This window comes from Hevea brasiliensis, chromosome 14, assembly GCF_030052815.1.
Source record: "Hevea brasiliensis isolate MT/VB/25A 57/8 chromosome 14, ASM3005281v1, whole genome shotgun sequence".
Lineage (NCBI taxonomy): Eukaryota > Viridiplantae > Streptophyta > Magnoliopsida > Malpighiales > Euphorbiaceae > Hevea > Hevea brasiliensis.
The window spans coordinates 6,484,221-6,501,942 of record NC_079506.1 but is presented as its reverse complement, the minus strand read 5'-3'; the positions used below and the strand labels follow the sequence as shown (position 1 = coordinate 6,501,942).

General features: G+C 33.8%; 3 protein-coding genes across 3 annotated transcripts; all 3 read left to right on the top strand.

The window, feature by feature from the left end:
• Positions 1 to 317: 317 nt before the first annotated feature.
• Positions 318 to 8,201, top strand: LOC131172674 (phenylacetaldehyde reductase-like). The gene is made up of 9 exons (XM_058134170.1): positions 318 to 451; positions 886 to 1,055; positions 1,243 to 1,434; positions 1,524 to 1,686; positions 2,190 to 2,373; positions 2,639 to 2,770; positions 5,832 to 6,027; positions 6,121 to 6,312; positions 8,148 to 8,201. Exons 1-9 carry the CDS (start codon positions 334 to 336, stop codon positions 8,199 to 8,201), a joined length of 1,401 nt encoding a protein of 466 aa, XP_057990153.1. The 5' UTR covers positions 318 to 333.
• Positions 8,202 to 11,244: 3,043 nt separating this feature from the next.
• Positions 11,245 to 12,119, top strand: LOC131172655 (cinnamoyl-CoA reductase CAD2-like). Its single transcript, XM_058134082.1, has 2 exons — positions 11,245 to 11,677; positions 11,772 to 12,119. The coding sequence occupies exons 1-2, from the start codon at positions 11,466 to 11,468 to the stop codon at positions 11,914 to 11,916; spliced, it is 357 nt and encodes a 118-aa protein (XP_057990065.1). The 5' UTR covers positions 11,245 to 11,465; the 3' UTR covers positions 11,917 to 12,119.
• A 1,126-nt stretch (positions 12,120 to 13,245) lies between these two features.
• On the top strand, positions 13,246 to 15,958 carry LOC110659967 (phenylacetaldehyde reductase). Its single transcript, XM_021818087.2, has 6 exons — positions 13,246 to 13,469; positions 13,905 to 14,074; positions 14,261 to 14,452; positions 14,542 to 14,704; positions 15,048 to 15,234; positions 15,492 to 15,958. The coding sequence occupies exons 1-6, from the start codon at positions 13,301 to 13,303 to the stop codon at positions 15,634 to 15,636; spliced, it is 1,026 nt and encodes a 341-aa protein (XP_021673779.2). The 5' UTR covers positions 13,246 to 13,300; the 3' UTR covers positions 15,637 to 15,958.
• The last annotated feature ends 1,764 nt before the right edge of the window (positions 15,959 to 17,722 follow it).

Genomic DNA, 17,722 nt, shown 5'->3' with positions numbered 1-17,722 from the left:
ACAAAAATATTTTAATTTATGAGAATTGCCATCTTCAAGGAAAAAAAATCAATTACCTTCTATCATTTAAAATTAAAAACGTAAAAGTAATTTTTTTTTGTACGATCAATACGTGCTATATATGACAAATAAAAAGAAATAAAAAAAAAAAAAGTAGAGGGGACCTTTCACTGTTTTTAAGAAATAAAAGTTCCCCTCTTTTAGTGCTATATATACACATCTGCTGCTAGCTCATTGCTTAGGCCATGAGCCCGATTACTATAATCAAGCTTTTGTCTACATATATTTCTGCACTAAACACTCTGTGGAGAGGAAGCTTCTGAAAGAGGGAGAATGAGTGGAGAAGGAAGGGTAGTGTGTGTAACAGGAGGCGCAGGTTACATAGCTTCATGGTTGGTCAAGCTCTTACTTCTGCGAGGTTATACAGTTAAAGCCACTGGTCGTGATCCAAGTCAGCATCATCCCTTTCTCTTTTAGGTTCTCTTTTGAGCTTAATGTTTGTTATTGTTTTGCATTATTTAGAGTTTTTGGATTCTGGGTTTCTATCTCTCTCACTTGTGATGTCTTTGGTAATCTTTTTTGAGATTAGAACTGTCAATTTTAGTAATCTTTATGTTTTTAGATTCTGGGTCGTGTTCTATTTCTTAGCACTGCATCATCCACAGCTAGATTCCCACTTCATCTCTTGGTTGATGACTATTGAGGTTTTCTTGAAATGTTCTACACAAAATAGGTTACTTGTGGATTTAACTAATTATGTCAAAAGAATTTTAGTTTTTGTTTTGATAATTATAATTTTAGTTTTTGTTAATGAAATTTCCTTGTAGATGAATTTGAGTTTTAGGTTTTCTCTTTGTTCATTGACCTATTTTATGCATTTGACAGAGGATCCTAAGAAAACAGAACACTTGCTTGCACTTGATGGAGCCAAAGAAAGGCTTCACTTATTCAAAGCAAATTTAGTGGAAGAGGGATCTTTTGATGGAATTATTGATGGTTGTGATGGTGTATTTCACACAGCTTCACCTGCGATTCTTTCAACGAATAACCCTGAGGTAAACTTGACGCGGGTTGCTATGTAGTTATCACTTTTTGTTTAATGTAGAAATCAATAACAGTACAGGAAGAAATAAGAACATATAAAGCCATAATGACATCCCGCACTGATTAAGTTGCATAGTGTTTGATGGCAAAGTTCATAAAATTTTTCCATGATATCATATTTCTGTGTTGTCATTTCAGGCAGATTTGTTTGAACCAGCAGTGAAGGGAACGCTGAATGTTCTTAAGTCATGTGCAAAAGTTCCTTCTATCAAAAGAGTGGTTATAACATCTTCTATGACAACAGTAATGTTTAATGCAAAACCTCTCAGCCCTGATGTGATTGTTGATGAGACTTGGTTTTCCGATAGAGCTTTTTGTGAGGAAAAGAAGGTGTTTTATTTCTCTTTTTCTAGTCATTTGGTTTCTTTGAATCATATAAGTCCTTCTTTTGGGGTTAATCTATTTTTGGTTCTTTCCAGATTTGGTATGCTGTTTCAAAAACCTTAGCTGAGGATGCTGCTTGGAAATTTGCGAAAGAAAATGGAATTGACTTGGTTACAATACATCCAGGATGGGTGATTGGTCCTCTCTTGCAGCCAACTCTTAATATCTCTGTGGAGATGATTCTGAACCATATAAAAGGTACTCATTCTTCAACTATGGATGACACCTTTTTCTACTTTGCTGTCAATAAGGATGCCAAATGGGCTGTATGGTTGTGGGCTACGCAGAATGCAATTCACTCATTCATGAAATACAGAATGCAATATCGCTCAGTCATCACCTAGATTGCATTTAAAGAACTTCTAAGTGTAGCAGTAGAATGCGTCCTAGACATATAAGCGTTCAATATATTGCTTAACATTTCAATAACAGATGATAAAAAACAGGGTATGTTTTAACGTTTATGCTTTTTGTTCTCTTGGGAACATTTAAAAATGGGCTAGATAAAAGGATTTATTATCTTATTTTATAATTAAAAGTAAGCTTTCCAATTTATTATCTTATTTTATAATTAAAAATAAGCTTTCCAAACTATCAACGAGAAAATAGCTTTATTGGCAGGCTGAAACCAATTTTCCTTCTAACCACTGCAATCCTATGAGAATTCATAAGATGGAAATAATAGTCTTTTTTTCCTGCAGGTCAAACATTTCCAAATGAACTCTTTAGATTTGTTGATGTTAGAGATGTTGCATATGCACATATTCTAGCTTTTGAAAGATCTTCTGCCAGTGGCAGATACTGTATAGTTGGACAAGTTGCACATTTCTCTGAGTTCTTGAAGATTCTGCATGAACAATATCCTACACTACAGCTTCCTCAAAAGTGAGTTAGTGGTCCTGAATCTTTTTCTTTTTATGGTATAATTGGCTCCGGCGGGGACTTGAACTCAGACTTCATAGTCATGGAGATGACTCCAATATCACTGAGCTGAAGTTTATTGATAGTGGTCCTAAATCTTTACTTATGATATATGATTGCTTTACTAACATGCTGCTCAAAAGAAATGTTCAGCATTCTTTTGCATCTATAATAGCAATTTCTCTAACAAAATAACAGAAATTTGACAAAAACTCTGTTTCATAACCAGATGTGCAGATGACAGGCCTTTTGTGCAAAAATTTCAGGTATCCAAGGAGAAAGCAAAAGCTTTGGGTCTTAACTTCACTCCATTGGAGGTTACCATTAAGGACGCCGTTGAAAACTTTATAAAGAGAGAGAGGTGATCTAAGTGTCTGAGTGATGTGAGTTGCCCAAATGCCTCAGTGATACATGTGAAGCTCAAGCTCCTGTAACTTTAGTTACTTGTCCCTGTAAAAGGGTTGTTCTTTTGAGGTCTAGATGATTTGTGATTATTGACATTTACCATTAGCAAAGTTGTATTCTTGCATGGTTTTCTATATCTTGGTACATTTTGTTTGATTTCTAAAGAAAATTATTGTATTGTTTTGATTTCTAAAGAAAACCCTAAATAGAAACCTCAAATTCAAACTAATTTCTCCCATTTTAATTCATTTATTTTTAGCATACTTGTTCAGAATGCACGTCAAAAACAGAACTAGTCATCAACTACTCTCTCTCTCTCTCTCTCTCTCTCTCGCTCTCTCTCTTCTTAGGGAAGAATAATCAGTTATTGTAAAATCTCATATATTAAATTTAAGTGGGGCTTAGAAGCAAAAAATATATTTCTATGTGGGGCATCTGAAAAGATCCGCACACTTATAAAATAATTTAATTAAAAAACAATTTCCATCATCTCCATCAATTGTCATTCTTAAATGTGGAATCAGAAACATGCCCATGAAACATGCTATACCTTATCAATAACAGAAACCACAACCTAGTACTAGGGTAAGTTGGTCAGTTGCACTAATTATCCTTCAACTTGTGGTTATTTTATTTTAATTATTTAATTTTAATTTATTAAAATAAAATTTTTATTTTTTAATTTTATTTTAAAAATAACCCTTTTAACCTACAACAATAAATTTTCATGATAGAAAATATAAAATTATCTTTTCGTCCTCTCTTCTTTCTTTTTTTCTTTTTTCTTTATCATTAAATTAATTAATAATTACTATCAATAAAATTATTTTATTTAACTAAATTTATAAACAAAATTATTAACTATATATGTTATTTATCATTTATTGTTATATTGAAATTTAATTTATAGCATTGATAATAATAAATAATAATAATAATAATATTTAAATTTTAAAATAATATTTTATTAAATATATAATATTTTATTTTATATAAAAGAATAAAAAAATATAAAACTATAAATAATAATTTATAAATAATCCAATGTTAAGTTGAAAAAAAAACACTTAAAAACTTACAGGTTAAGGATTTTTTTTTTTTAAATAAAACTAAAGTGGAGGATTTTAATTTGACAAATTAAAGTTGACTGAAATAAAATACTACAAGGGGGTGAAATTTACCGGACAACTTTCGTTTTCCTTCATTTGCCATTTTAGGCTTATGGTGTACATATATAGTAGTGAGTAGAGACTGTGTCTGTTAGGGGTGGCACGGTCCGGTTCAAAACCGGACCGGTTCGGTCAAAACAAGAACCGACTTTGAATCAGACCGAAATCGTCCTTCTGCGGTTTGGTTCAGGTTCATATTTTTTAAGAACAGTGAACCGGCCGTTTCGAATCGGATTGAACCGACGATTTCGAACCGGATTAAACTGGCGATTTAAATATAAAAAAATTCAATAAATATGTTACCTCACTCCTAATTCATTTATATATATCATTAATTCTCTACACAATTATTCTCTGCATTTTCTTCAATTCTTAATATTTTTTCAATTTTTCTCAAATTCTCTAAATAATTATTTTCTATACTCATTTTAATTTCTAATACTCTCTCAATTTTCCTACTTTATTATTTTATATACTTACTGAAATTTTCAATACTATCTCAATTACTTTGTTATTACTTTAAATCCTCAATAAAATTTCCAATACCCTATATTTTATTTTTTTTTTCTCTTTTATTCTTTTTAATTATCAATTATTATATAATTTTTAAAAAAAGGCAAGTAATAGAACTAAAAATTTTTATTCCTCTAAATCCTAAAGGGATATTTAGGCAAAATTAAGTTCATGCAATTTTTGCTAATTTCTTTAAAAAAAATTAATTTCATCTCTAGTTTTTTAATCAGGTTCAAGTATTTATTTATTAAATTTTTCTTAAAGATAAATTATTTTCTTTCTTTTTTTTTTCTTATTTTATTTTGATTGAAAGATTTCTAAGAAAAATTAAAATATTTTTACAAATATAACTTAAATTTTGAATCAATAAAATTTTTCTCTAATTTTTTTTGTCTAAGCTACTCTTAAACCATCCCTAAACTGCTTCCAAACCGTCCTCCAAACTGTCTTGAACCGTTCTTTTTTGAACCGCCCTTCAAACCGTTTTAAACCGGGGCTCAAACCGAAACCGGCGGTTCAGGAACCGTCTTCCAAACCGTCCCCTAGCGGTTTAGTTCAAGTTCATAATTTCATTGAACCTAAACCGGCGATTCATGACCTATAACCGGCGGTTTCTGAACCGTGGCCACCCCTAGTGTCTGTGTCATATTGCTTCTTCTGAGAGTAAGGGATAGAGGAAAGCGACATTATGAGTGGAGAAGGAAGGATGGTGTGTCTAACTGGAGGGTTAGGTTATATAGCTTCATGGCTGGTCAAGCTTTTACTCCAGTGAGGTTACATAGTTAAAGCTACTGTTCTTGATCTGAGTAAGTTATCTCTCTCTTTTAGATACTTGTACTTTGAGCTTGATGTGGTCAAGTCAGTGTATTTTTGTGGTTTTGTGCACAATTTTGAGTGATTAGATTCTGGGTCTGATTTAGTTTTCTTAACACAGTATAATCTCTCTCTTTTTGTGGTTGTCTCCAAATAGCTCGAGTGGGCAAGTGAGTTTGATTTTTAGTGGTTTTCTGAAGAATTTAGGAGTTTTTAGGTTCTAGGTGATTAGCCTAATATAATCCAAGGTTCAATTTTCATAGCTTGATTCCTATTGAGATTTTCTTGATTTGGTATGGGCAATATGAGGTTACCAATTGGGTATTAGTATTGTTTTGTTTGCCAAAAGCACTTTGTTAATGAACTGTTTACTAATCACAGGGATAGTAATATTATGTTCTCTTGATGGAATTCTTCATTTCTTATCGTAGCTGATTATATAAACTACTGCACTTTGCCCAGAAGAAGACTGCATTTCCAAGAAATGCTCTCCCTCTTCTATATCTATTTATCAATTCATAGAATAATTTCGTTTGTGAATGTTGTAGATGATCCTAAGCAAACAGAACATTTGCTTGCACTCGATGGAGCTAAAGACAGACTTCAGTTGTTCAAGGCAAATTTAGTAGAAGAAGGAACTTTTGATTCAGCAGTTGATGGATGTGAAGGTGTATTTCACACTGCTTCTCCTGTAATTCCTTTAACAGATGACCCACAGGTACTTTTGTTGCATTTTTCAATCACATTTATCTTACATGGTACGTTAGTGGCTAAGTTCATGGTCATAGTTTCTAGGTTATCCACATTTCAGAATGTATTGCTTGAACCTGCAGTTAAGGGAACACTAAACGTTCTTCAATCGTGTGTGAAAGTCCCTTTTATCAAGAGAGTGGTTGTAACTTCTTCTATCTCAACAGTATTGTTCAATGGAAAACCTCTTACCCCTGATGTGGTAGTTGATGAGACTTGGTTTTCTGATCCTACTTTCTCCAACGAAAATAAGGTATATTATTATTTCTTTTACAAAGTTCTCCGCTTCCCTTCCTAATTTTGAAAAGTTCTCAAATTTCATGGTTAAGTTTTCCACCATAAATGAAAATGGTTTGTACTAGCAATATGAAGAGCAATTATATGCTATCATAGTGATAGCATATAATTTCTTCCGATATGAGAGGATGTGGCCTGTTCTGGTTTACCTTCATCAGCAAGTGCAAGCATCAAAAGTTAAAAACACTAACCTTGTGATTTAAAACTCTATGTATTGTTAGCATAATTACAGCAATTAGTATGATTATAGGAGATTTTGTGTAGCATAATTACAGCAATTAGCATGATTATAGGAGATTTGTGTAGCATAATTACAGCAATTATTATTCTTGTCTAAATTAGCTCATATTCTCATGTATAAATAGATGTAATATCTCTGTAAATAAGACACAGATAAATACACAATCATTTCCTTCATTACTTATATTCTTTCTTCTAACATGGTATCAGAGCCGTAAAGCTTTTATTTCTGGTTTCTGGGGTCTCTCTTCTCTCTCTACAACATGTTCTGTTTCATTCTTTCATTCCTGTTATTATACCATTTTTTTTCTTCTCATCTTGTTATCAATGGAGAAATCTGATATTTCAAGACTTATTGCAACAATTCTGACTGGTTCCAACTATAATCTTTGAGTTCAAAGAATGAAAAGTTTTTTGATAGGTCGCAAGCTTTAGCGTGTTGTTATCGGAGATATCACTACGCCGACAAGAGAGAACGATGAAACTGATGCAAAATTTGCTGACCGTCTTGAGGATTGGGATAGTAAAAATCATTAGATCATCACCTAGTTTCGTAATACCTCTGTCTCGTCCATCCACATCCAATTTGCTAATTATGACTCTGCCAAAGAAATCTAGGATTTTTTGGCTAATCGATATCAGACCACTGGACTTGCCCACTATTATCAGTTGTGGACTACTCTTCATAATCTGAAACAAGAAGCAGGTCAATCTGTGAATGATTTTCTTGCCCAGGTCCAACCCATTTGGAATCAAATATCTCAGGCCAAAATCAGTGAAGATCATCTTCATCTCATTCAAGTTCTAATGGCTCTTCGATCAGAATATGAGGCCGTTCGAGCGTCCCTGCTACATCGAAATCCACTCCCATCATTGGATACTGCTATTCAAGAGATTATTTTTTAAGAGACTCGTCTCAGTTTGGATAAAACTCCTCAATTTGAAACTGCTCTTGCAACTACTCGATCCTCACATCAGAAATCTGGCAATCAACTCTGTAAGAATTGTAATCAAATTGGTCATGCTTTTGCATATTGTCCTACTATAGAATGCAGATATTGTCATGGTTACGGTCATATTCTTGAACATTGTCCCACACGTCCTCCAAGACCAAAAGGAGGGCATTCTAAATTCAAGAATGTCTCAAAGCCTGGATCTTCCTCTGTCACTACTGTTGCTGCTACTGAGGGCTCTACTGCCATCACCATCAGTGATCTTGAGGCACTATTCAAACAGTTTATCTCTTCTAATTCTCCCGCTACCATGTCTGCCACTCCGGGTAATTCTTATTGGCTTTTTGACTCTGCATGTTGTAATCATATGACCACTAATCTTAAATTCTTATCTTCTGCAAAACCTGTATCTTCCTTACCACCAATCCATACTGCAAATGGTACTAAAATAAACATCACACATACTGGTCATGTGTCTACCTTAAATCTTCATCTCCCTGACACCTATTATATCCCTAATTTGGCACTCAATCTTATTTTTGTTGGTCAGTTGTATGAAAAAGGACTAAATGTTATTTTTTCTCCCCATGGTGTCCAGGTACAGGATCCACAAACGGGACAGATTCTTGGGAAGGGTCGTAGAGTGGGTTGATTATTTGAGCTTGCATCTTTACATCTTCCTCAGAGATTTGTGTCTACAGCTACAATCCCTAATTCCTCCATTCACCAATTGCATCTTCGTCTTGGTCATGCTTCTGCCAGTAAAATTCAACCTTTAATTTCTCGTGGATTATTAGGATCTACTAAATTTGAGTCATTTAATTGTTTAAATTGTCAGCTTTCAAAACAACCTGCATTATCTTTTTCTCATAATAATACTACTTCAGACACTCCTTTTGGTTTAATTCATTCTAACATTTGGGGTCCTTCTCCTATTTCTTTAATAAATGGTTTTCGTTATTTTGTGATATTTATTGATGATTATTCTCGGTTTACTTGGATATATTTTTTGAAACATCGATCTGAGTTATCACAAATTTACATCACATTTACAAAAATGATTAAAACTCAGTTCTCTTGTGACATTAAAATTCTCTGAACAGACAATGCCATGGAATATCAGGATTTTTCTTTACTTCAGTTTCTTAGTCAACAAGGCACCGTTGTTCAACGTTCTTGTCCTCACACCTCTCAACACAATGGGCGAGCCGAGCGCAAGCATCGCCATATTCTTAATTCTGTACGTACTCTTCTTCTTTCTGCCTCATGTCCAAAAAAATTTTGGGGAGAAGCAGCTCTTTATGCTGTTTATATTATTAATCGTCTTCCTACCTTGGTTCTTCATAATTTATCTCCTTTTGAAAAATTGTTTGGACAACCTCCTGACTATTCCATCCTTAAACCTTTTGGATGTGTTTCTTTTGTTCTTTTACAACCTCATGAACATACCAAATTAGAACCCTGTGCTCGTCTATGTTGTTTTCTTGGTTATGGCATTGAACACAAAGGGTATCGTTATTAGGATCCTGTTTCTAGTAAGTTACGCATCTCTCGTCATGTTACCTTTTGGGACAATACTATATTCTCTTCTCTTTCCAAATTTCATCACTCTGTCAATACTGACTCTCTATTTTTCACTGACTCCTCCAAAGAGCTGTTTCCAAGTCCTGATCCAGGTGATTGTGATGTGCTCAATATTAGCCCAACTACACCTGCCCCTGTTGAATCTGCACCAGTTGTTGATCCAGTACCTGCGCCTGCATCTCCTCCTAGCACTACTCTTCATTGTTCTACTCGTGTAAGAGAAACTCCTCATTATCTTTCTGATTTTCACTGTTACTCTACTATTGCAACCCTTCATGAGCCTCGTTCTTATCGTGAGGCAAGTACTGACCCTCTTTGGCAGCAAGCTATGACTGACGAACTTCAAGCTTTAGAGAAAACTCATACTTGGGATTTAGTTGATCTTCCACCAAACAAGACCCCTATTGGTTGCAAATGGATTTACAAAATCAAGACCCGTTCTGATGGAACTATTGAACGCTACAAAACTCGCTTAATAGCTAAAGGGTACACTCAAAAGTATGGTATCGACTATGAAGAAACTTTTGCTCCAGTGGCCCGATTAACATCTATTCGCAGTCTCTTAGCTATTGCTGGAGTTTGTAAATGGAAACTTTTCCAGATGGATGTCAAAAATGCTTTTCTTCATGGTGATTTAACAGAAGAGGTTTATATGCATCCTCCTCTTGGTTATCATTCTCCTCATAAGGTTTGCAAACTTCAGCGAGCCTTATATGGATTAAAACAAGCTCCCAGGGCCTGGTTTGCCAAATTTAGTTCCACTCTTGCTCAACTTGGTTTTCTCTCTAGTCCACATGATTCTGCATTATTCACTCGTCGAACTGACAGTGGTATTGTTCTTCTGTTGCTTTATATTGATGATATGATAATAACAGGAGATGATTCATCTAGTATTTCAGAGTTACAACATTATCTCAATCAACATTTTGAAATGAAAGACCTGGGTTCTCTCAGCTATTTTTTGGGTCTTGAAGTTTCTCAAAATTCTGATGGCTATTATCTATCTCAAGCCAAATATGCATCCGACTTACTTTCTCGAACAGGCATCACTGATAGCAAAGTAGTATCAACCCCGTTGGGGCTCAATTGCAAACTTACACCTCTTAATGGCACTCCTCTTGATGATCCTACTTTATATCGACAGCTTTTCGGGAGTCTTATTTATCTCACAGTTACTCGACCTGATATTTCATATGTTGTTCATCTGGTCAGCCAGTTTATGTTTGCTCCTCGCTCAACTCATTTCTTTGTAGTACTTCGAATCCTTCATTATATCAAAGGCACTCTTTTTCATGGTTTGCACTTTTCTGCTACCTCCTCCCTAGTATTATCTGGCTACTCTGATGCTGATTGGGCTAGTGATCTGACATATCGTCGCTCTACAACTGGTTATTATTTCTTCTTGGGTAATTCTCTTATCTCTTGGCATAGCAAAAAGTAAACTGTTGTTGCACGTTCTAGCACAGAATCTGAATATCGTGCTCTTGTTGATGCTACATCTGAATTACTTTGATTACGGTGGTTATTAACTGATTTGAGTGTCACTCATTCTTCTGCTACATTGCTTCATTGCGATAATAAAAGTGTCATACAGATTTCTCATAATGATGTATTTCATGAGCGTACCAAACACATCGAAATTGATTGTCATTTTGTATATCATCATGTTGCTCATGGCACCATATGTTTGATTTCTGTCTCCTCTGTCAGCCAAACTGCTGATATATTCACCAAAATGCATCCTCCCACTCGCTTTCAGGATCTCTTAAGCAAACTCAAGTTGGCACCTGTGCTACCACCTTGAGTTTGAGGGGAGGGGGGGGTGTTAGTATAATTACAGCAATTAGCATGATTATAGGAGATATGTGTAGCATAATTACAACAATTATTATTTTTATCTAAATTAGCTTATATTCTCATGTATAAATAGATGTAATATCTCTGTAAATAAGACACAGATAAATACACAATCCTTTCCTTCATTACTTGTATTCTTTCTTCTAACATGTATGAATTGGTTGCTTGTGTTGAATCTGATATTATTCAGATCATTGTCAAAAACACTCACTGAGAAGTTAGAATACTAACCTTTTTCCGTGCTTTCCAGCATTGGTATATGCTATCAAAAACCTTAGCAGAGGATGCTGCTTGGAAATTTGCAAATGAAAATGGAATTGACTTGGTTACAATACATCCAGGGTTTGTGATCGGTCCTGTCTTCCAGCCAACTCTGAATCTCACTATGAAGATTATTTTGAACTACATAATTGGTACTCTTCTCAGTTGTGGATGTTGCATATGCAACTACTGCAATCCTTCATGAATCTGTTTGATGGAAGCAATTGTCTTTTTACGTGCAAGTCAAACATTTCCAAATGAGACTTTAAGATCTGTTGATGTTAGAGATGTTGCAAATGCACATATTTTAGCTTTTGAAAGATCTTCAACTAGTGGCAGATACTGTTTAATTGGACAAGTAGCACACTTGTCTGAGTTCTTTAAGATTCTGTGCAAACAGTACCCAACACTACCACTTCCTGAAAAGAAAGATCTTATAATTTGTTTTGCAATTTCTCAGTTTAAATCACACAATTTTAAACAAAAATCTGTTACTGTTATGGTTTTCTTTTGCAAGCAGATGTGTAGATGACAAGCCTTTTGTGCCAAAATATGAGGTATCTAAAGAGAAGGCAAAAGACTTGGGTGTGGACTTCACTCCTTTGGAGGTTACTGCTAAAAACATCATTGAAAGCTTGAAAGAGAGAGGCTTTCTTAATTTTTGAGTAGTGTGATTTATTTAGTTTTCCTAAATGTCTTCATTTATATAAGCTTCTGTTTCTTATAAGGTGCATGCAGGATGTAACCAGTTACTTCTTAAGGGGTGCTTGTGCTAGCTTTGAGCTCTCTGGGGGCCATATTGATAGGAACACATTTGAATTGAAAGCAGATTTTAATGTAATGAAAAATATACATAGGATTAAGCTCAGTGGTACTGGAGTTGTCTTCAAATCTGTGAGATCTTTAGTTTGAGTTTTAGTTGCAAAATTCATTGCAGTTTCGGTTGGGTTCAATTTAATTTTGATTTGATGAAATTTAATAGTTGAAAATTTTTTCAATTAAAAAATATGGTTTTGGTTCAGAATCGAACCAACCGGTTTTGGTCTAGAACTGAACTGACCAATTTCTAGTAATCGTTTGCGCTTTGGTACATATAGATCCTGCTACTGTTCGAATTTTAAATCAGGTGAGAACTAGCCTGGTTTAATTCAAGATCAAAATCAAACTAGAGGTTAATACCTCTGAATATGATTGAAACTGTCTCCTTTGAATTAGATTGGACGATTCAGGTTTGATTTGAATTTACATATTTATTTAAAAAAGGAAAAAATTAAAAAAAATCAACCATTGAATTGTTTTAAACCGGTTTGAATTAAAATAGAATCGAAAGTCGCAACATATCACTCTGGGCCCTTAGGCCCAATAGATGTAATGGGTTTATATTCAATGTAGCATACGTGATTTTGTCACGGCGACATGTGAGCCTAGGTATTCGTTAGGCTCCCTTAAGCTCGTAAAGTAAGTCCATGTTTCAACTCATTTTTTTTTGTCCTGAGGATTCGGTTCAAATTGAATTGAATTGAATTATTAAAATTGAATTAATCAAATTATCATATTTTAAAAATTAAATAGAATCATAATAAATAAAAAATTAAATTGAACTAAACTGCTTTATTTTGATTTGATTCGGTTTGAATTGATTAATTTTTGAATTTGATAAATTTTTAATTTAGACTTAATTTTTAAATTATTTAATTTAATTTTGATATTAATTTAAACTTAATAATCATTAATCAATGAAGTTAAATAATATATATAATTCATAAATTTTATATAAAAATAAATTAATTTAAAAAATTAATAAAGTAATTTAGTTTGATTTGATTCAATCATTTTTAATTAAAATAATAAAAATTTAAAAATATAAAATTAAATTAAATTATAAAAAATTAAATTAAATTATAAAATTAAGGCGATTTAATTTTATATATATATATATATATATATATATATATATATATATATAATTTAAAATGAGAAAGAACATCTACTGCTAGCTCATAGCTTACGCCATGTGTCCGATTACTACAATCAAGCTTTTGTCGACATATGTTTCTGCACTTAAGACTTTGTGGAGGGGAAGCTTCTGAAAGAGATAGAATGAGTGGAGAAGGAAGGGTAGTGTGTGTAACAGGAGGCGCAGGTTTCATAGCTTCATGGTTGGTCAAGCTCTTACTTCTGCGAGGTTATACAGTTAAAGCCACTGTTCGTGATCCAAGTCAGTATCATCCCTTTCTCTTTTGGGTTTTCTTTTGTGCTTAATGTTTGTTATTGTTTTGCATTATTTAGAGTTTTTGGATTCTGGGTTTCTATCTCTCTCACTTATGATTTCTTTGGTAATCTGTTTTGAGATTAGAACTGTCAATTTCATTAATCTTTATGTTTTTAGATTCTGGGTCGTGTTCTATTTTCTTGGCACTGCATCATCCACAGCTAGATTCCCACTTCAACTCTTGGTTGATGACTATTGAGGTTTTCTTGAAATGGTCTACACAAAATAGGTTACTTGTGGTTTTAACTAATTATATCAAAAGAGTTTTAGTTTTTGTTTTGATAATTAGAATTTTAGTTTTTGTTAATGAAATTTCTTTGTAGATGAATTTGGGTTTTAGGTTTTCTCTTTGTTCATTGACCTATTTTATGCATTTGGCAGAGGATCCTAAGAAAACGGAACACTTGCTTGCTCTTGATGGAGCCAAAGAAAGGCTTCACTTGTTCAAAGCAAATTTAGTGGAAGAGGGATCTTTTGATGGAATTATTGATGGTTGTGGTGGTGTATTTCACACAGCTTCACCTGTGATTCTTTCAACGAGTAACCCTGAGGTAAACTTGACGCGGTTTGCTATTTAGTTATCACTTTTGTTTTAATGTAGAAATCAATAACAGTACAGGAAGAAATAAGAACATATAAAGCCATAATGACATCCCGCACTGATTAAATTGCATAGTGCTTGATGGCAAAGTTCATAAAATTGTCCATGATTTCATATTTCTGTGTTGTCATTTCAGGCAGATTTGCTTGAACCAGCAGTGAAGGGAACGCTGAATGTTCTTAAGTCATGTGCAAAAGTTCCTTCTATCAAAAGAGTGGTTATAACATCTTCTATGACAACAGTAATGTTCAATGGAAAACCTCTCAGCCCTGATGTGGTTGTTGATGAGACCTGGTTTTCCGATAGAGCTTTTTGTCAGGAAAAGAAGGTGTTTTATATCTCTTTTTCTAGTTATTTGGTTTCTTTGAATCATGTACATCCTTCTTTTGGGGTTAATCTATTTTTGGTTCTTTCCAGATTTGGTATGCTGTTTCAAAAACCTTAGCTGAGGATGTTGCTTGGAAATTTGCAAAAGAAAATGGAATTGACTTGGTTACACTGCATCCAGGATGGGTGATTGGTCCTTTCTTGCAGCCAACTATTAATCTCACTTTGGAGGTGATTTTGAACAACATAAATGGTACTCTTCTCCAATTATTGATAATTTTATAATTTGCTTCCATGTCAAATTCAAGCATACATAAGGTGCATTTCCTGTCTCTCAAATTCATCATTCTAGCTAGCAACCTTCCAGAAAGAAAAGTCTAGTTTGAGACTGCATGAATCCTTTTCTGATGTGATAAACCTTGCATTTATCCTATGGTAATTGGGCCCTTCAGTTAACCATGAAGTTAAATTACAAATTTTATATCATTGGCAGGTCAAAACTCCTCTCTCTCTCTCTCTCTCTCTCTCTCTCTCTCCTTCCCCCCCAAACCCCCCTCCCAGGAAAAAAAAAATCATCCCCTCTTTTTTATGTGCAGGAGCTCAGATATTTCCAAATGAGAACCTTAGATTGGTTGATGTTCGAGATGTTGCAAATGCACATATTCAAGCTTTTGAAAGACCTTCAGCTAGTGGCAGATACTGTTTAGTTGCAAGGGTTACACACTTCTCTGAAGTTTTGGAGATTGTGCATGAACACTACCCCACTTTGGGACTTCCTGAAAGGTAAGTTATTTTTTATTTGCATTGCAGTGAATGCCAGTCAATTTAGACTTCAGGTGGCCTTTAGATCAATTATTCAACATGCCATGTTACCTGAGATATGTGTTAATATAATATTCAGATGACAGTTAAGTTATGGGATTATGAGTGTCATGATCAGCATTCTTTGAAATCTTTCTTTTATTTAATAACAAATTCTCTGATAAAAAAAAATACGCTAATGTAACCAAAGTTCTGTTTGCTTCCCTTTCATAAAGCAGATGTGCAGATGACAAGCCTTTTGTGTCAAAATATGAGGTATCTAAAGAAAAAGTGAAAACTTTGGGTATCGATTTCATTCCTGTGGAGGTTACTCTTAAGGACACAATTGAAAGTTTGAAGGATAAGGGCTTTCTGAACATCTAAATGATGTGATTATAATCTTTGAGTGTGTATCTCTTACCAGTGCAAGAAGCAAGTTCGAAGCTTTGCTCTTTCTTCTGCACATAATTTGTTTGTGGTTGATGTCTAGCTTAGACGTGGTACACTTTATTGATTGGTCAAAGGATTTTAAGAAATGCTATTGTAATAGAGGAGTTTTGTTACCCTTGTATGCAATGCACTTGCAGACTTCCATTTGCTTTTGCAGAGAGGTTGTTTCTGTGATTTGAAGCCCTGTATATTAATGCGAGAACATTGTGTACTCTATATTATTCACAACATTAATTCGGCCCTTGCGTATCCAAAATGGTTTATAGATAAGAAGGAAATTTGCCACACCATTAAAACTAATGGCATGATTCAGGGGATTGCTTGAAACTGTAATGCTATCAGCATGATGGCCTCCTGTCTTGAAACTCTGCAAACTATGCTGGTAAATGGAGGTGGTTTGGATCAGCCTGGGAAAATCTAAGGCCTTATGTGAAGACCAAGGCCAATAACTATAGATAATTTTGTATCATTCTATTTCAAATTCTGTTGCACAACAAGAATGCTTTCTTTATTTCTTTTTCCTAACCTCGGATTACCATATACTTAGAACAAAAAATATATTTATATTTTGACTTTACGATGAATTGAGTTTCGACAAGAAAAATCTATAATTCGTAGAAAAAATGCATTCATTAATGTTTATATTTTTATTTTTTTACCCTCAAAATTTTTATTAGTTGAAAAACTATTTATATAGAAATAAATAATTCAAAAATTAAAAAATAAAAAGATTATATAATTTATTTTTTAAATTGTGGAGACGGAGTGATTTTTTTTATATTTATTTTATTAATATATTTAATAAAAAATGATGTCCCAAAATATGTCCAAGAGGGGGGTGAATTGGACTTTAAAAACAATTTTCGGTTCTTGCTCAAAACCTTTGAAAATTGCAGCTAGGTTCAACTAAATTATCTAATGTGAAAAATGAACAATATAGCTCTATTGACAAGTTGACTCAATGTTAAGCTGTATATAATCAGTAAATATATCGATGGCGAATACGTTTTTATCCACGGCAACTAGAGCGTTATACCGGATATCCTATCGCGGCTGTGAGATAACCAGCGAATATATCGGATATCGGCCAAATTTTGCGATAAACTATTTTTCTCGAATGACAAAATCAACAGCATATGATATCAATTTTCATATCAGCAAAAGCATATCATTCATAAAATTAAAATTGCATAAATGTAAAGAGCAAGGGTTGAGAAAATGAACACTGAAATTTTTATAGTGGTTCGGCTTTAACTAGCCTACATCCACTCTCTCAAAGATCACACTTTGAGTCTTCACTCCACTATTCTTCTCTTTTCAAGGCAAGAGACAAAGCCCTTTACAAATCTTCTCAACAAAGCTTTTACAAGTAGCTTCACACTTCTACCAAGTGTTATCCCAAACACTTATCACAACCAAGCTTCAATAGGTGCTTGAATGACCTCTCACAAATGATAATAATGTGTTGAAAAACTCACTCTCACTCAATTACAACGCAACTATAAAGAAGAGTTGAGTAAATAAGCCAATGATGAGCAATAAATCACTTTGAGCACTTTGAATGAAAGCTTTAAAGATTTTGAGCAGTAGAGGACTTTCATTAAGTGCAAAATGGCCAAAGGAAGGTGTATTTATAGCTTTGGAGCGTTTGTTACCGTTGCAGAACCCATTTGAGCGTTACAAATCGAATTTCAAGAAAATAGCCGTTATTTTGTCGTTTTACTGCGATGTTGTGCGAGTTCAAGCGATTAAGCGTACTTGAGAAAATAGCAAACCGGTTAGCATACTAAAATCGGTAGCAAACCGGTTAGCATACCGGAAAACTTTTACGCATAACTTTCAAAACTATAAAACTTTACACCAAATCATAGTCAAACACTTTTTGGGCGATGTGATATTTAAAAGAAAATCTTTTGATGGATTAAAAATAAGCATCAATGACTTTTACTCCTCAATACTTTTCACAAGAAATCCTAAGAAATAAAACTAACTTCTATACTAGATGTACCTTCAAATCTGA